The following is a 19,245-nucleotide window of genomic DNA, read 5'->3' on the forward strand; positions in this document are numbered from 1 at the left end:
CCCCTCCGGGAACGTCTCATACCAGACGACTGTAACCCGCCAAATGTTTGCTTGGTAGAGTGATTACGGTGTACACGTACGTGGAGACAGTGTTTGCGCAGCAATCGCCGACATAATGGAACTGGAATAACTGGAACCAGCCCGCATTCGCCGTGGCAGATGGAAAACCGCCTTAAAAACTACCCACAGGCTGCTTGCACACCGGACCTCGACACTAATCCGCCGGGCCGATTCGTGCCATGGACCAGCACCGCGCGGCTAGCCGGGCGGGCTAAAATTAAGGGTGGCAACATTAAGAGTGAAATGGAAGTTTTGTTAAACGCAGAAGAGTGATTGGATAGGCGGAAAGTGTACACAGAACGCCTCTTCGGGGGCGAGATCTACGACATTCTGTATTGTTCATATTGTCAGTGTCAGTATATACTAAATGCTTCTGTGTGCTAAATTGCTATAGCTTCCATCAACAGACACTGTAAAGGACAGTTTCCCGCATTATGAGCAATCGATGATGGCCTCAATTTCTGAAAAACTGCAAAATCTCGGCAGTAGATGTTTTTTCTCTCTGTTGGCTGGTATTTCTTGGAACCGCTGAGGCCGCACAATAAGTCACGCCATGCACGCAACACAAATTTTTTGTTTGGGTCAATTAAGTGAAAAAAGTATGTCAAACAAGCAGCCATTTTGTGAATTAACGGCTCCCCAGAGGCTGCTGGTCCTACACACGAGTCCGCTCGCAGAGAATCCAGTGCACCTGCCATTACGACAAGATGGCGCACACATGCTAACCCGCCACATCACGCCACCCTCTTTGCATGGCTGTCAGTCTGAAAGCACTCTGCCGAGTGCTTTTATTTAATTAGAACGCAAGAGGCTTTGCTGAGGTCACCGCACTGCAACGCATAAATGTGTCGCGCAGTGCGTTGTTGACATGGATTTCATTACTCACAGTGCTGTGTGATGTCCTTAGTTTAGTTAGGATTAAGTAGTTCTAAGTTCTAGGGGACTGATGACCATAGCTGTTAAGTCCCATAGTGCTCAGAGCCATTTGAACCATCATTACTCACAGAACTCGCTTGGGTGACTGAGAGGATGTACAGTGGATCGCTAATCTTGTCTGTTTTCATCGCTCGCAAGTGGTTGATTACGAGATCAGTGGCGAACGTATGGAGCACGTCGCAGCATTTAAATATTTAGGTTTAATGCCAAGGAGCGATATCAAATAGGACGAGAACTTATAATGGGTGTTAGGAAAGGAGAATGGAAGACTGATATTTTGGATTGATTATGGAAAAGGTGCATTTCGTCTGTCAAGAGAAAGTCATACAGAAGACGCTAGTGGGATTTATTCTAGGGTATTGCTCCAATGTTGGGAGTCTTTATCAAGTAAGCATGTCAGCAAATATCGAACGAATTCGAAAGACGTGCTGCTAAAATCTTAACAGATCGTTATTGACCATATGAAAATGTAAGAGACAGACTCGGGGAAATTAAATGGCAACAAAGAAAACATTTACCTCGCTGTACTATGTTAATTTATAAAACATATATCCGAGTAAGACTGACCACCAATTCAGCTGCCAGCATCATATATAATGAAAGTTTCGCTACTTGAGTGAGTGTAGTGTTTACCGTATAGGCACTAATCGAACCCAGCACTGGCGACGGAAAAATGCTCCTATCGGAGCACAAAAAATGCGAACATTCTATCTTCCTCAGTACCTTTAAAAATTTTTCCAGAAATTCTGGCATGCAAATATATTCGCTCTTTTTTTAACAGAAACTCGACTCAAACTTCCACAAACTTCTCAATCTAACTCTCTCACATCCATTAGGCCATCGCTATAAATTGCTCATACTCATTCACTCCCAGTTTCTCTTTCGCACTCAGTCATTCAGACCAGCTCATTGTCATTATCTCTTTGTGGCTCTGTGTCATTGTGTCCTGTGTCACAGCCACAGTTCCCTTATTCTGTCATACTACTGAAGTCTCCTGTCACTGTAACTGTCTCCCTCTTGCTCTCTCATACTGCTAGTATCTGATTCCTTCCTTCCTTCCTGCTGCTGCTGTCTGTTCTCAATCTCACTCTCTCTCTCTTCCTCGTTGTCATTATCATATACTCTGTCTCTCATTATCACTGTCTCTTACCAACTTCCACTTTCTCTTTCTCTTTAATCCCCCCTTCTTACCCACCCCCCCCCCACCCCCACCCCCACTCCCAGTGCACTGGTGCCTACACTCTTTACCTAGCACTGTTCTGTCACTGTCAACTATGTTCCACTGCCACTCTTACCCTCACACTACCACCGACTCTTTCACTCTTTCTATAGCACAATGTCTACTATAACCATGTCTACTACCTTCCAACATTTATTACGTTTCCGTCTCTTTGACACTGACTTCTTCATCTCTCTTGGCATAAAAAAGGGCGAATACGTTTGCAAGCCAAAATTTTTGAAGGTGCTGAGGAAGGTAGAATGGGGCAGCTGGTACCCCACGTTTCAGTCAGAGTCTTTGAAATAAACAGGAAAGTATTCCTTTTTTTTTTTTTTTTTTTTTTTTGAACTAAAGCAACGCAAAACTAATTTTACACCTTAGATACGATTTTACGTGCAAAACAATTTTGTATATGCTTCAGTACTGCAACACGGGTTTCGCAGATGATAACGGAGACACTTTATAGCATACCTCTCCGTGCTATGTCACTTTATATACAACGTTTTCGCATCACACCGGATTTTATGTGCGTATTTTACGTGTACAAGAAGGGTAACTTTGAACCTCTGTATGTCGGAAACGGATGAAGATATAAAGAAAAGTTTCAATGTTGTTGGTGATTGGGATCTTAGTAATACATTATAAAAATTACAACGATTTATTGTACATAGCCGTCTCGGAAACCGCGGTAGAGTTTTAGTACCGAAAACACAAGTTTTTTATGTGTTTCTCGAGAACGGATAAAGAATTTTTGAAAACGGGGCGATGACTTTCCTAGATCAATGCATAGAGAATATAGCATTAAAATTTGAGCAATTTTCCGCATTTATTATTTAGATTTCGTGTCATACCCGATTGTACGTATATAAGTACGGTAACTTTCAACCTCTTTATCTTGGAAACGGATAAGGATTTCAAGAAAATTTTGAAGGTTGTTCGAGAACGGGATCTTAGGAATAGATTGTAAAAATTTCAGCCGTATCTTGTGTGCAACCGTCTTGAAATCCTCGGCTGGCTTTTTGTCCTCTGGTGACGGCAAAAATATAGTAAAAAAACCTTTTTGTGTGTTTTTCCGACGAACCGCCCATCAAGTAATGGTGTCTCCATAACTTCCATCAAGTCCACGGTAGATCGCATCAAATGGAAGAACAGCCAACAGAGTTGCTCCATTTGCATAAGCAGGAGGATGCTTGTAATATTCATATTTTGACTCTGTACTGTAGGATGGTGATGTTTAGACGGTCCTTCCGTTTGGTATACAAATGGTCGCTATCCCAAGGGCTTTCAGAAACGCTTGACCCTATCTTTTTATCACCAATAGAACACGAGGTATGAAAACCGTAAAATCCCATTTTCAGGCGCGGCGTTTTGAAACATACAAGGGTTGGAACGTAAATAGTGGGAACTATTTATTCACAACCCATACAAAAGAGTTACATGTTTGCACCTGTTACTGTCCTTCAAAGTACACACCAGCGTTGTGTAGAACCTGTTTCCAGCGATGTGGAAGGCGTAGGATACCGCTTCATTCGCACCATCAACAGAACAGGCTCTGCTAACGGTATACTACGCCTTCCACACCGCTGGCAAGGGGTTCTACCCATCGCTGGTGAGCGAAGGACAGTAACAGGTGCAAACATTGACTCTTTTGTATCTGATGTGAATAAATAGTTGCCACTATTTAAGTTCCAATCCTCGTATTGCATCTAGGAGTGCGGACACTTCGATAGGCTTATCATCAATTTTTATCGCGATAATCCACGAGGACACGCTGAAGCACCTGAAAGTATATGCACAACTGTCTTGAAATTATTCAGTGCTACGCGCTTTGCTTAGTCACTACTGTACTTGTTTACTGTAACGTCACCAGGTGTTCCCGTTAACGTCCACGGGAGGTCAAGTGCAATGATATCGTGGTCTGGATATACCTAACTTTATAGGAGTGATGTTCCGACCGTGCGCTGCAGGATTTGCGTTGTTAGTAGTGTTACTGTCATGACTTGACGTTACTCGCCGATACTGATACATCAGCGTACGACTGAAACACAAGCATAGGCCTTCATTACAGTTGCAGAGAGCCAACAGGGATATGGACAAAGTGAGCATTGTTTCACTAAAGCCGTTTTATCAAAACAGCAGCAACAATGTTGCTGCTCTCCGCGAGTATCATCGACGCATTAAAGGAATACGCTCCGGCGTTGAAGAACGTGACTCGGAAGTTCGAATATCCGACGATTTGGGAAACGCTACTGGGAAAGGCCGACGGTCAATTGCGATTGTTGAAGAAGTTAGTGTTGCCGTGGCTGAGAATGGTGGACGTAGCGTCCGATCTGCAAGCAATACACGAACTGTGTCACCACAGCTGAAAGTTCCATGGTCAACCGTTCGAAAATTTCTGCGAACAATTCCTTCCAGGCTGTCGTGGAGGCAGATGGTCGCCACACTGAGCAACGTTTGTACCCTGGAAGGTAAACATGGTACACAGTTAACAAATGTTACCGTCTCATGTAGAAAATAAAATGCGTTTCTCTTCCGTATGTCCTTACAAATGTTTCCACGAAGTCTCATTGTCCTACGATCACTCATTTTCCATGGAGGTCCCCTCATGTAGCGAAAGTTTAATTATAACCACCCTGTACGTCTCCCGTAGCGATCAAGATAATAAAAGAGACAGTATGAGGCCTAAAGGGGCATGTAGGCATTTTCCCCCACTCAGTATAGAATGGAATAACACAGAAAATTGCGGCCGAGCGGTTCTAGGCGCTTCAGCCTGGAACCGCGCGATCGCTACGGTCGCAGGTTCGAATCCTGCCACGGGCATGGGTGTTTGTGATGTCCTTAGGTTAGTTAGGTTTAAGTAGTTCTGAGTTCTAGGGGACTGATGACCTCAGATGTTAAGTCCCATAGTGCTCAGAGCCATTTGAAGAGAAAATAGCTAATATCAAGGTTCCACCGAGCACTGTACAGTGGCTTGCAGAGTACATATGTAGATGTAGCTGAAGCATCTGAAGAAGAATGTGATTGAGATTACACTAGATACAGTACGAATTACTGGGGAGAAATCTTCTTTGCTGACAAAACCCGACGTCTGGTTGAGGTAGCAGTTCTCCCGCTTGTTCTTTTGACAGATTGTCTCTTCAGCTCATGTTTACTGCGGACTTTTGCTCTTTCTCAGTTGGGTAGTGTAGCTTAGATAGCCCTCTGCTATTCTTTCTTTCTTACCCTATCACTTTTCCAAATTACACTCCTGGAAATTGAAATAAGAACACCGTGAATTCATTGTCCCAGGAAGGGGAAACTTTATTGACACATTCCTGGGGTCAGATACATCACATGATCACACTGACAGAACCACAGGCACATAGACACAGGCAACAGAGCATGCACAATGTCGGCACTAGTACAGTGTATATCCACCTTTCGCAGCAATGCAGGCTGCTATTCTCCCATGGAGACGATCGTAGAGATGCTGGATGTAGTCCTGTGGAACGGCTTGCCATGCCATTTCCACCTGGCGCCTCAGTTGGACCAGCGTTCGTGCTGGATGTGCAGACCGCGTGAGACGACGCTTCATCCAGTCCCAAACATGCTCAATGGGGGACAGATCCGGAGATCTTGCTGGCCAGGGTAGTTGACTTACACCTTCTAGAGCACGTTGGGTGGCACGGGATACATGCGGACGTGCATTGTCCTGTTGGAACAGCAAGTTCCCTTGCCGGTCTAGGAATGGTAGAACGATGGGTTCGATGACGGTTTGGATGTACCGTGCACTATTCAGTGTCCCCTCGACGATTACCAGTGGTGTACGGCCAGTGTAGGAGATCGCTCCCCATACCATGATGCCGGGTGTTGGCCCTGTGTGCCTCGGTCGTATGCAGTCCTGATTGTGGCGCTCACCTGCACGGCGCCAAACACGCATACGACCATCATTGGCACCAAGGCAGAAGCGACTCTCATCGCTGAAGACGACACGTCTCCATTCGTCCCTCCATTCACGCCTGTCGCGACACCACTGGAGGCGGGCTGCACGATGTTGGGGCGTGAGCGGAAGACCCCAGGAGCAACAGTGTCCCTAATTTGCTGGGAAGTGGCGGTGCGGTCCCCTACGGCACTGCGTAGGATCCTACGGTCTTGGCGTGCATCCGTGCGTCGCTGCGGTCCGGTCCCAGGTCGACGGGCACGTGCACCTTCCGCCGACCACTGGCGACAACATCGATGTACTGTGGAGACCTCACGCCCCACGTGTTGAGCAATTCGGCGGTACGTCCACCCGGTCTCCCGCATGCCCACTATACGCCCTCGCTCAAAGTCCGTCAACTGCACATACGGTTCACGTCCACGCTGTCGCGGCATGCTACCAGTGTTAAAGACTGCGATGGAGCTCCGTATGCCACGGCAAACTGGCTGACACTGACAGCGGCGGTGCACAAATGCTGCGCAGCTAGCGCCATTCGACGGCCAACACCGCGGTTCCTGGTGTGTCCGCTGTGCCGTGCGTGTGATCATTGCTTGTACAGCCCTCTCGCAGTGTCCGGAGCAAGTATGGTGGGTCTGACACACCGGTGTCAATGTGTTCTTTTTTCCATTTCCAGGAGTGTATCTTCACCAGTCGTTTACGACTGAGTAAAAACCCAGTCTGTGTAACTCTCCTTCTAGTTGCTGCTTTCCACAGGGAACCCCCACTATCAGTATTTCTTCGTCGGTAACTCTACCCACCCACGACGTTATTAATATTCTGTTATAGCACCGTAACTCAACAATTGCAATTATTTTCTTCTCAATTACTCTCATTGCCCACGTTTCGCTTCGTCATACAATTATGCTTCACTACACATTTATCTCTAAATTAATTCCTACATTTTTTTAAAAAAAAGCTTTCGTTTTTTGTTGAAAGCCTTTTTATCCTGGTGTATTCTACTAACGACGCTTTTTTTCTTCTGTCGTAAGCTGTTACTTTACTTCCAAAATAGGTAAATTCTTCTACAGTTGTGCACCGGATTAACTGTACAGGTAGTCCTGTTTTTATCAGAAGTGTCTTAGTTAATGTTTCATACGTTTCATTTAGTTGTAGGTTGTACCTTGTTAATCTCCATCTCAGTGAGCGTTTCCTGTAGTTGATCTTCGGTTTCTGACAAGACTTCTATAGCGTATCACAGCTACTTTCTGACCGCGAACCTTATGTTTCCGTTGAATTTTTGGTTCCTTCGTCTGTTGATCGTTCAGTATACGTATGAGGTAGCACAGATGACAGTGTTACGTCCATACCTTAATCCTCCACTAACAATTGCTTGCTATCCATGTTATATGCACCATTGTACAACAGTTTCTTTGTACAGGCACAAAATAATTCTCTTGGTTTCATAATACACATCAGCTTTCCGTATTATCCTTAAAATCTGCTCCCAACCGACTTTTTCAAATGCTTCTTTAAGGCTAAGAACCCCATGATCTTATCTTTGCTCAATCTCTTACAGCATTCAAAAGGTGGATTATTGTTTCCCTGGTTCTACTGTCTTTTCTAGATACAACTGAGATTCAGCCTTATATTCATTATTCCCTAATATAAAGTTAGATAGTATTTAGAGCGATATAAAACAAGATTCCATGCGCTCGTACGATATTGTTCACATTCCTTGCCTGATATTTTCTTTTATATTGATAGTCTTAGTAAATGCCACTTGTTTCGAAAACCCCTTCGCTGATTGGCATGGTCTGTCATTAGTATATGATGTAATTTCTTTCCAGCTACGTAGTAGATCTCTACATCTATATCTACATCTACATTTATACTCCGCAAGCCACCCAACGGTGTGTGGCGGAGGGCACTTTACGTACCACTGTGATTCCTCCCTTTTCTGCTCCAGTCGCGTATGGTTCGCGGGAAGAACGACTGCCGGAAAACCTCCGTGCGCGCTCGAATCTGTCTAATTTTACATTCGTGATCTCCTCTGGAGTTACAAGTAGCGGGAAGCAATATATTCGATATCTCATCCAGAAACGCACCCTCTCGAAACCTGGACAGCAAGCTACACCGCGATGCAGAGCGCCTCTCTTGCAGAGTCTGCCGCTTGAGTTTGCTAAACATCTCCGTAACGCTATCATGCTTACCAAATAACCATGTGACGAAACGCGCCGCTCTTCTTTGGATCTTCTCTATCTCCTCCGTCAACCCGATCTGGTACGGATCCCACACAATGAGTAATACTCAAGTATGGGTCGAACGAGTGGTTTGTAAGCCACCTCCTTTGTTGATGGACTACATTTTCTAAGGACTCTCCCAATGAATCTCAACCTGGTATCCGCCTTACCAACAATTAAATTTATATGATCATTCCACTTCAAATCGTTCCGCACGCATACTCCCAGATATTTTACAGAAGTAACTGCTACCAGTGTTTGTTCCGTTACCATATAATCATACAATAAAGGATCCTTCTTTCTGTGTATTCACAATACATGTTAAGGGTCAGTTGCCACTCCCTGCACCAAGTGCCTATCCGCTGCAGATCTTCCTGCATTTTGCTGCAATTTTCTAATGCTGATACTTCTCTGTATACTACAGCATCATCCGCGAAAAGCCGCATGGAACTTCCGACACATCTACTATGTCATTTATATATATTGTGAAAAGCAATGGTCCCATAACACTCCCCTGTGGCACGTCAGAGGTTACTTTAACGTCTGTGGACGTCACTCCATTGAGAACAACATGCTGTGTTCTGTTTGCTGAAAACTCTTCAATCCAGCCACACAACTGGTCTGATATTCCGTAGGCTCTTACTTTGTTTATCAGGCGACAGTGCGGAACTGTATCGAACGCCTTCCGGAAGTCAAGGAAAATAGCATCTACCTGGGAGCCTGTAGCTAATATTTTCTGGGTCTCATGAACAAATAAAGCGAGTTGGGTCTCACTAGATCGCTGTTTCTGGAATCCATGTTGATTCCTACAGAGTAGATTCTGGGTTTCCGGAAATGACATGATATGCGAGCAAGAAGCATGTTCCAAAATTCTAGAACAGATCGATGTCAGAGATATAGGTCTATAGTTTTGCGCATCTGCTCGACGACCCTTCTTGAAGACTGGAACTACCTGTGCTCTTTTCCAATTATTTGGAACCTTCTGTTCCTCTAGAGACTTGCGGTACTCGACTGTTAGAATGGGGGCAAGATCTCTGTGGGATATCATCTTCGTCAGGTTCTCTTCATCTTTAAAAATATTCTCCTCTTAATCTCCTGTATCCTTCTCCTGAATTCAGTTGCTACAGGTTTTCCAGTGGCGTATTTTGTAACTATTATGTAATTTCTCAGTGTATTGTTTCCATATTCTCGCCACTTCTCTTTTTCATAAATTAATCTACTCTTTACGCCTCATGAACTACTACATCTAATATTATGTTTTCCAAGACGCCGTTTCACTTTCAGTTCGTTGTTTTTCATGTGCTCTGAGAACTCCTCACCTATTGGTATAACAGGGATCACAATCGTAGCAACCGAAAAAGTGTGTAGCAGAAGGGAACGTAGCGGAAGGGACTGCAATAATAACAAATGGGAAAGTGTATAGCAGACGAGCGGCTATTAGGAGTAAAGTGAATGGTACTGAAATGGAAGTTACGTAAACAACTGACAGGAAAGGTTTACTTGCAAACGTCACGCATCGTTGGTGGCATACAAGAAAGATTTTGCGAAGAAAATGGCTATTATTGTTTCTACTGAGTAGTTTTCTGCGGTCCTCCACGACTTCCTCTCCTGTGCCAATCTCTCCACCTCAGAATAGCTCATACACCCAACGCTTCAGATACCGTATTTGTCCCTGTCTTCTAGAACAATTCTTTTCCTCTATGGCTCTCTCTAGTACCGTGGAAGTTATTTCTTGAGGTCTTCACACATGTGCGATAATACTGCCCCTTCTTCTAATCATTATTTTTACGTGATTCTTTCCTTGGGAAGACCATTCTTATTTCTTATTAGGCACTTATTTTTCACCATCCTTCTGCAGCACCACACTTCAGATGCCTCGATTCTCTTCTTTTCCAGTTTTTCCAAAGTCCAGGAATGGGAAGAATTATTACGTGTATCTCAGCGGCCTGGCGCAAGTCTTTCAATTGGACGCCACTTTGGCGACTTGCGTGTCCCTACCCTACCCCAGTAATACTACTGGGGAAAGAAGACCTATGATGTTGAATCCGAACCAATTGCTCTTCAATCGGTGAGAGACGGCTAAGATAAAGGCAGACAAAAATAACTGTGGCATTCGATTCCGTGTCGTTTTGGTTACCAGGCAAGTGCTTCCCTGATACACCACCAGGCTCGACATATGATTAAGATAACTGTACGATCTAAAAATGGTTCAAATGGCTCTGAGCACTATGGGACTTAACATCTATGGTCATCAGTCCCCTATAACTTAGAACTACTTAAACCTAACTAACCTAAGGACATCACACAACATCCAGTCATCACGACGGTACAACTGTGCGCTGATATGAAACTTCCTGGCAGATATCAGCGCACACTCCGCTGCAGAGTGAAAATCTCATTCTGGAAACATCCCCCAGGCTGTGGCTAAGCCATGTCTCCGCAATATCCTTTCTTTTAGGAGTGCTAGTTCTGCAAGGTTCGCAGGAGAGCTTCTGTAAAGTTTGGAAGGTAGGAGACGAGGTACTGGCAGATGTAAAGCCGTGAGTACCGGGCGTGAGTCGTGCTTCGGTAGCTCAGATGGTAGAGCACTTGCCCGCGAAAGGCAAAGGTCCCGAGTTCGAGTCTCGGTCGGGCACACAGTTTTAATCTGCCAGGAAGTTTCATATCAGCGCACACTCCGCTGCAGAGTGAAAATCTCATTCTGGAAACATCCCCCAGGCTGTGGCTAAGCCATGTCTCCGCAACATCCTTTCTTTCAGGAGTGCTAGTTCTGCAAGGTTCGCAGGAGAGCTTCTGTAAAGTTTGGAAGGTAGGAGACGAGGTACTGGAAGAAGTAAAGCTGTGGGTAGCGGCAGTGAGTCGTGCTTCGGTAGCTCAGATGGTAGAGCACTTGCCCGCGAAAGGCAAAGGTCCCGAGTTCGAGTCTCGGTCGGGCAAACAGTTTTAATCTGACAGGAAGTTTCATAGTGGAGAGTTGATTTAGTTTAATCTTGTACTAATTTTATTCATTTTTGTTATACCTTCAAAACAAAATAAAAGTATTATTACAAAGGCAAACAATATTTACAATACAAAAGGAGCAGCTACATGCTCACTGCTCAAAACCCAAAACCAGACTGAGTGACTCTGCCAACATGGCAGTTAGTATTTATACTTTCTTAACAATCTCGAACAATCCTCGTCATTGTTTAAAATTATTATTACATTAATTAACAATTAAAACTCTCGTCCCGAAACAAATGTCACATTTTGAATATTACCTAGATTCTTATATATTAAACACATGAGTAAATTCTAGTCTATATACTATTTATATAGTGTATGAAGGCTGAGGTGTTAAATGTTAACAATACACTTGTTATATTTACTAATTACAGAAGATTCATATCATATAAAATGTTCCAATTAACAGACTTCTACACAATAGTATAATTAAGATTCCGTAATCATTTGCTTCGTTACTTTTTCAGAAGTACATATTTTTCTTACACCTCTGTGTCAGAAATTACTGTTCATGGCTAAAATTTACGTGTTTGAATTAAATTTAATTAGACTGTTACGTTTCAACGTCCAATGACCAGTCTACGTTCGAACTCACTGAGCTCCCCTGATCGATCAATTCTGCTGCTATTACTTCTCTACTGACAACACAGTACTCGCCGCCTCCTTTTATACTGGTAGGTCCGCCTCTCATCACATCTAGTAGTTAATTCCGCATAAGATAGGATTATCCGATCAGGTAGTCTAGCCTACATCAATGGCTTAGATTCTGTGGAAGCACCCTTAAAATTTTTTTTGTATATATGTATTACATAGTCTTGTTTTATGTCATGTTCCATATCCTCGAAGATTTTCTCACTATGGAACTTTCGGTGTAAAAGTCTAATCTAATCAAATAACGACTAGTTTCGAAAGATCCATACAGGCTAACACACACAAACTACTACCACTTCTTCTGCATACAGTGCTTTGGCTTCCCCTAGGTTTCTGTGGCTGATGCTGTTCGGTCTGAGCCTGGGGGTGTGCAGCAAGCTGATCAACAACGTGTGGATCAAGTGGGACAGATCCCCCGTCATCGTGACGTTCGCAGAGTCCTCGACGCCCGTGTGGCAAGTGCCGTTCCCGGCGGTCACCATCTGCAGCGAGACCAAGTCGCGCCAAAGCGTCTTCAACTTCACCGACGCCTACAACAATGAAGCCAACCTCACAGAGGAAGAGTGAGTACAGCGCTGTCTATAACATAATTTTCGTCAAAGAGTTTGAAAAGCTGCAGTTTATACTTCCAGGCTGACAGGGCGATGTATCAAAATAATTTCGCTGACGTTTCGTCCCCATCTGCGGGAGACATCTTCAGAGATAAACTGACAACTGTATTGGAAATTGAAAGGGACCATGAATTTATAGGCGTATTTTTAGCCTATACAGGCTGTTTCGGGAAGGATGGTTAATATTCAGACATTTGGCCGGAAGTATCATTCAAAGCAATAAAGTCCAGTAAACATGAGCTCTGAAATCTTCCATACTTGTAATTGAACAGATGTCGATCCTAACCCGGACAGATGGAATCTAGCATGATGCATCTTTGATGCAGCGAGTTAGCGTCGTTGACGAGGAAGTCCCATTGCCCTAGAAGAATGGTCCTTACTACCCCTCATTTGCTATTGTAAGTAAATGGGTCACTACGCCTGAGCCTTCTTGAAGACAGAATCGTGAGAGTGCGTGCGATCGCGAATAAAAGACATTAATCTTTGGAATTTTAGTTATTTAGACGGTCAGGGGATGATTTTTAATAACGGACAACCAACCATTGCAAAATCGATTCAAAAAGTGTTAAGCGCATGAATACGTTTGCAGAGCGAAAGTGATTGGGCTCTAAGGGATAATCTTGCTTGTGACTGAAGAACAGTAAACCGAGTGCTGTCAAATTAGTGTGAGCTTCATTTAACATGGTCATATTAATGACAGAATTTTGATGGGAGTTCAGATTAACATTATGGGAACTGTAGATAGGGCATGTATCAGCAGGCCCACGGTTAAGAACTTTCTCGTTGGGAGTACGTAAGCCGTCATAGGCATTAAGTTCGATTGTCTATTAAAATTCAGACAACCCAAAATATGCGTGGTAGCTCAATAGCGTCAAAAAATTTCTTCTACTGTAAGCTTTTCGCTTTCCATATTTGTGGAGGAGGTAGAATGGACCAAAAAAGAAAAAGTCTAGTAAACATGAGATCTAAAATAGATACCTTAAGAGCTACGAGCACTTGTTCAGTAGCGACGATTAACAAGTGCTCGTAGCTCATGTGGTATGGACTTTAGAGCCCATGTTTCCTGGATGTTTATGCTTCGAATGATTGTTCCTTTCATGGCCCTGCACACAACCCTTCCTAATGGGACACCCTGCACATAAAGCACTACACTTTGTCATGTAATCTCGACTACGTGATTATCTCTTACTGGCAACATTCTTTTCGATTAAAAGTAATCGTTTATTACTCTCTTCGCGCAGACTCAGAATACATCTTTTATTTTCCTTCACTTTCTCTTCCTTTTTGTGAAATTTTAACGGTGTTTATAAATTCCTATTTCCCCTCTACATAAGCGCCCATAATAATATTAATTTATATTCTCCATCATGTTAAGCATGTTCTCCGACGATCGATTTAACAGCGCCACTGCCTTTCGTGGTTGTGATACATACTTACAAAGTGCCTGTAGCGAAACATGTACATCTTTTCCAGTTCTCAAGCTTTCTTTTGCTTTCCTCGTGAGCTTAAAAACTGCTTGAATCTAATGCTTGACCAAAACCTTTGCTATGGGCTCAATAGCTTTGGGGTCAACGGAAGCGTTCGATTCCACCCGTCTGCTTTGACCCATAACGTCATCAATATGGCAGAAATGGCTATTCTCAGCGTCTCCAATATGGCACATATGATGTCACACTACGGATCAACGGAAGCGATGGGGAATTTCTGTCAAGTCCTACATGTCTTACGCATGCGTGTTCGGTTTTATCAGTGATGGGGTGCCACCTTTTAGCAGAGTAGAAATCTTTCTTTCTGGCTGGGTCTCAGGTTTCCGAAACGGAGTGGCTAGTCGAATTTCAGATTCGAATACAGTTGATGTGTTTGCAATATGCTCACGCCAAAATCTCATTGCAGGTTACCGATGAAGGACACTGAAGGTATATTATTAATAGGGGACGAAGGAGGGTGGGGTGAGAGCGAAGGAAGAGTTTTTACTTATTTATGGTGGGGTTCTCGGACTGGTGCTAGCCTTCAAAGAAGGCGTCATATCAGCACAACATTCAGCTTAATGCCATGTTTGTTGAATGAAAGTAGAGTCCAGAGTGTACTACCCGCGAGAAATGTCTGCCGCGATAGCTGCGTGGTCAGCGCGACGGATTACTAACCGAAGAGGCCCGGGTTCGTTTCCCGGCCGGTGTGGAGATTTTCTCCACTCGGGAACTGGGTGTTGTGTTGTCCTTACGTTCGTATCGTCATAACTGACATTCCACTATTGAGACAGCTGTATGGGAACGGGAAGAAAGTCAATAATTTAAAAAATACTGCTCCTGAGTTGCACTGTGAGGTCCGCCGTGCTTAAGGTCCACATTTGAAAGAAAGATAGGTATCACATAGCCACACTCCATGATATATTGCAGAAAGAGTTGGGATTTAATCCACGACAGTGTCGATCTTAATGACATTTCCTCACTTTGACAGACAAATGCCGGTGATAAATATTTCTTGCACCATCAGGATTAGAACTAGCTACCTCCAGCTAGAGAGAATCTAACAATAAAGTAACTGTGTTAGTGAGTGTGGTTATAGGAAAAAATGGCTCTGAGCACTATGGGACTTAACATCTGAGGTCATCAGTCCCCTAGAACTCAGAACTACTTAAACCTAACTAACCTAAGGACAGCACACACATCCATGCCCGAGGCAGGATTCGAACCTGCGACCGTAGCGGTCTCGCGGTTCCAAACTGACGCGCCTAGAACCGCTTGGCCACACCGGCCGGCGGTTATAGGAAAAACGTGATAGAGAGATCAGTCCGATGCACATCATAAATACCGTAGAATATTACCAGCTATGGTGCCAGAGTAATACTATTGGCCTGACTGCAGCCAGAGTGCAGCCTTTCTTCGTCGCGGCACTAGGAGGGGGAGGGTGGCGCCCCGACCCCTTTTACCCTCGGGAAAAATTACAATAGTCATCTGATAGCAGGCTGAGTGGACCTGGGGCCGTACAATGTCTCCAATAGTAGGATTAGATTTAAACTGTTTCAGCGACCTAAGCAATTCGTCTTACCTTCCGCTCTATATGTCACAAGGAACCGATCACTGTGGCTTGGTGGTTCCACACGTAACTGCAAAGTTGACAATCACGCTTGAAGAAACATTTTTTATAAGCATGCCTGTTCGTCTGTAGAATAATTCTGCACAAGTATTTTTGCTGTTTACGCTTCCTGCGGATTGATCGATTTTCATTAATGCGAACTTGTCCAAGCCTGCTTAATACACATGCCTGAGAGCGCGTACTGACATTGCGAAGACTGATGCAAGCAATCGCCTGGTGTGAAGCAACGTTCTTAGCGCATTACGTCAAGCGACATAAAGCAAATTAATCGCAGACTGTTGAAAAAATTTATGTGACTGAGGGAAAACCAGCGTAGTTTCAAGAATAGTAAATCGAATGCTAATGACGGGAAGCCGAAGAGGTATTCCATTCGCTATATTGCTAATAAAATAATAAACCGAACAAGTGCAGTTAGGACTCGCGCTCTGAGGGTTTCGTACAAACTTAATTATGTACACTCATGTTCAGAAAAAAGAAACAGAACACTTTGAACGACTAGGGATAGGACGTTCATATTCACAGGACATAGACATTAGTATGTTCTGCAGAAATGATCACAACTTCAGTCACCTTGGTTCAGCACGTTTCCTGTTGCCTGATAGGCACAGGGTTTGCCATGGGCCCTGATAACTTGTTCAACACCTGGTTGTATCGACACATATAACACGCGAATGGCGTCCTGTGGTATGGCCAACCATGCTGCATTCACCTGGTTCCAATGTTCATCTGTGGTGGTTAGCATTGGGTCACACAGCTGCAGCCGTCATTTCGCCTTATCCCACACATCTTCGATTCGCGGAAAGTCTGGTGATCTGGCGGGCCAGGGCAAAAGGCTGACATCCTGTGACACCAAGAAATCAAGTGTTCGTGCAGCAACAGGTGGTTGTGGATTGTCTTGCTGAAAAATGGCGTCTCGGGTGTACAGAAAGGGTATGGCTACATGTCGCAGGATGTCGTTCACGTAAGTCACACCGGTCACAGCGCCCTGGACAAGCACCAATTGTGATTTGTGGCTGTTGCCAATAGCAACTCATTGCAAAAGGCCTTGAGTTGTCGCCGTATGTCAGTGCGATGCCGCTCCGCCTGTCTGTGGCGAACCAAATTGGGGCCATCATTTTCAAACAAGCAGAAAAAAATGGCTCTGAGCACTATGGGACTTAAATTCTGAGGTCATCAGTCCCCTAGAACTTAGAACTACTTGAACCTAACTAACCTAAGGACATCACACACATCCGTGCCCGAGGCAGGATTCGAACCTACGACCGTGGCGGTCGCGCGGTTCCAGATTGTAGCGCCTAGAACCGTGCAGCCGCTCCGGCCGCGACATGGGTAAAATGCTAATCATTTCTGCAGAACATACTAATGTACACTACTGGCCATTAAAATTGCTACAACAAGAAGAAATGCAGATGATAAACGGATATTCATTGGACAGATATATTATACTAGAACTGACATGTGATTACATTTTCACGCAATTTGGGTGCATAGACTCTGACAAATCAGTACCCAGAACAATCACCTCTGGCCATAATAACGGCCTTGATACTCCTGTGCATTGAGTCAAACAGAGCTTAGATGTCATGTACAGGTACAGCTGCCCATGCAGCTTCAATACGATACCACGGTTCATCAAGAGTAGTGACTGGCGCATTGTGACGAGCCAGTTGCTCGGCCACCATTGACCAGGCGTTTTCAACTGGTGAGAGATCTAGAGAATGTGCTGGCCAGGGCAGCAGTCGAACATTTTCTGTATCCAGAAAGGCCCGTACAGGACCGGCAACATGCGGTCGTGCATTATCCTCCTGAAATGTAGGGTTTCGCAGGGATCGAATTAAGGGTAGAGCCACCGGTCGTAACACATCTGAAATGTAACGTCCACTGTTCAAAGTGCCGTCATTGCGAACAAGAGGTGACCGAGACGTTTAACCAATGGCACCCCATACCATCACGCCGGGTGATACGCCAGTATGGCGATGACGAACAAACGCTTCCAATGTGCGTTCAACGCGATGTCGCCAAACACGGACGCGACCATCATGATGCTGTAAATAGAACCTGTATTCATCCGAAAAAATGACGTTTTGCCATTCGTGCACCCAGGTTCGTCGTTGAGTACACCATCGCAGGCGCTCCTGTCTGTGATGCTGCGTCAAGGGTAACCGCAGCCATGGTCTTCGAGCTGATAGTCCATGCTGCTGCAAACGTCGTCGAACTGTTCGTACAGATGGTTGTTCTCTTGCAAACGTCCCCATCTGTTGACTCAGGGATCGAGACGTGGCTGCACGATCCGTTACAGCCATGCGAATAAGATGCCTGTCATCTCGACTGCTAGTGATACGAGGCCGTTGGGATCCAGCACGGCATTCCGTATTACCCTCCTGAACCCACCAATACCATCTTCTGCTGACAGTCGTTGGATCTCGACCAACGCGAGCAGCAATGTCGCGATACGATAAACCGCAATCGCGATAGGCTACAATCCGACCTTTATCAAAGTCGGAAATCTGATGGTAGTCATTTCTTCTCCTTAAACGAGGCATCACAACAACTTTTCACCAGGCAACGCCGGTCAACTGCTGTTCGTGTATGAGAAATCGGTTGGAAACTTTCCTCATGTCAGCACGTTGTAGGTGTCGCCACCGGCGCCACCTTGTGAATGCTCTGAAAAGCTAATCATTTGCATATCACAGCATCTTCTTCCTGCCGGTTAAATTTCGCACCTGTAGTACGTCGTCTTCGTGGTGTAGCAATTTTAATGGCCAGTAGTGTACATGAGCTGTGAATTTGAACGTCCTATGTCTAGTCGTCGAAGGTGTTCGGTGTTTTTTGAATATGGGTATATACGAATAGTTCATCTATAAGTTTTAATGAGTGAGTTTGCAAGTATCAAAATATGTGACATAAATGGCCGTATCTTTTGGTTGCGTTGACTTAGAAGCTTAAATCTTTAAACCGCCAGAGAACTGTGGACGTTAGTATTCGGCATAAATTTCAACCAGATACTTCTACCCGTTCTGGAGAAAAAGGGGCGAACAGACAGACGGACAAAAAAGAGATCATTTAAGGGTTCTGTTTTTACTGATTGAGACGTCACGTCTTCAGGTGTCAGGGCGTCAGAGGACAGCGCACCATCAGTTGCAGGGTAGTCATCCTGTGCGGACGCCCGATGGACGCAGTCATTAGAAGGGGTATGGCGTTCTCTCTTTCGTTTCCTCGGCGACCTTTGCTTTATAACATACTGGTCCGTGTCGGATGGCGGGCGACTATCGTCCGACATGTGGCCAGATGGCAGAAATGCAGAGGTAGGTACAGCTCCGTTGTCAACAACCATGGAGTCGGGACAGACAGTTTGTGCCTCCTGACGGTCGTCGTTCATTTGTAGTAACTCCGGCAGGGGTGTAGGAGAGACTGGCGAAAAGACCATGCCGTCATCGAGAGAGGCCGACACGGTTACCGACTGACTGTTATTGATTTCAGTTCTGTCTCATTTTTGTTTCCTCTTCCTCCAATAGTTTCACATCATTTTAC

The 19,245-nt window shown here is 44.7% G+C and overlaps 1 protein-coding gene across 1 annotated transcript in view; it reads left to right on the top strand.

Moving 5' to 3' along the window:
- LOC126145344 (pickpocket protein 28-like) overlaps positions 1 to 19,245 on the top strand; it is a 105,585-nt gene that overhangs the window by 16,847 nt on the left and 69,493 nt on the right. Inside the window, exon 3 of the mRNA XM_049915551.1 lies at positions 12,337 to 12,570. Coding sequence (XP_049771508.1) covers positions 12,337 to 12,570 — 234 coding nt within the window. The remainder of the gene's footprint in view (positions 1 to 12,336; positions 12,571 to 19,245) is intronic.

This window comes from Schistocerca cancellata, chromosome 2 (assembly GCF_023864275.1).
Source record: "Schistocerca cancellata isolate TAMUIC-IGC-003103 chromosome 2, iqSchCanc2.1, whole genome shotgun sequence".
In the NCBI taxonomy this organism is placed as follows: domain Eukaryota; kingdom Metazoa; phylum Arthropoda; class Insecta; order Orthoptera; family Acrididae; genus Schistocerca; species Schistocerca cancellata.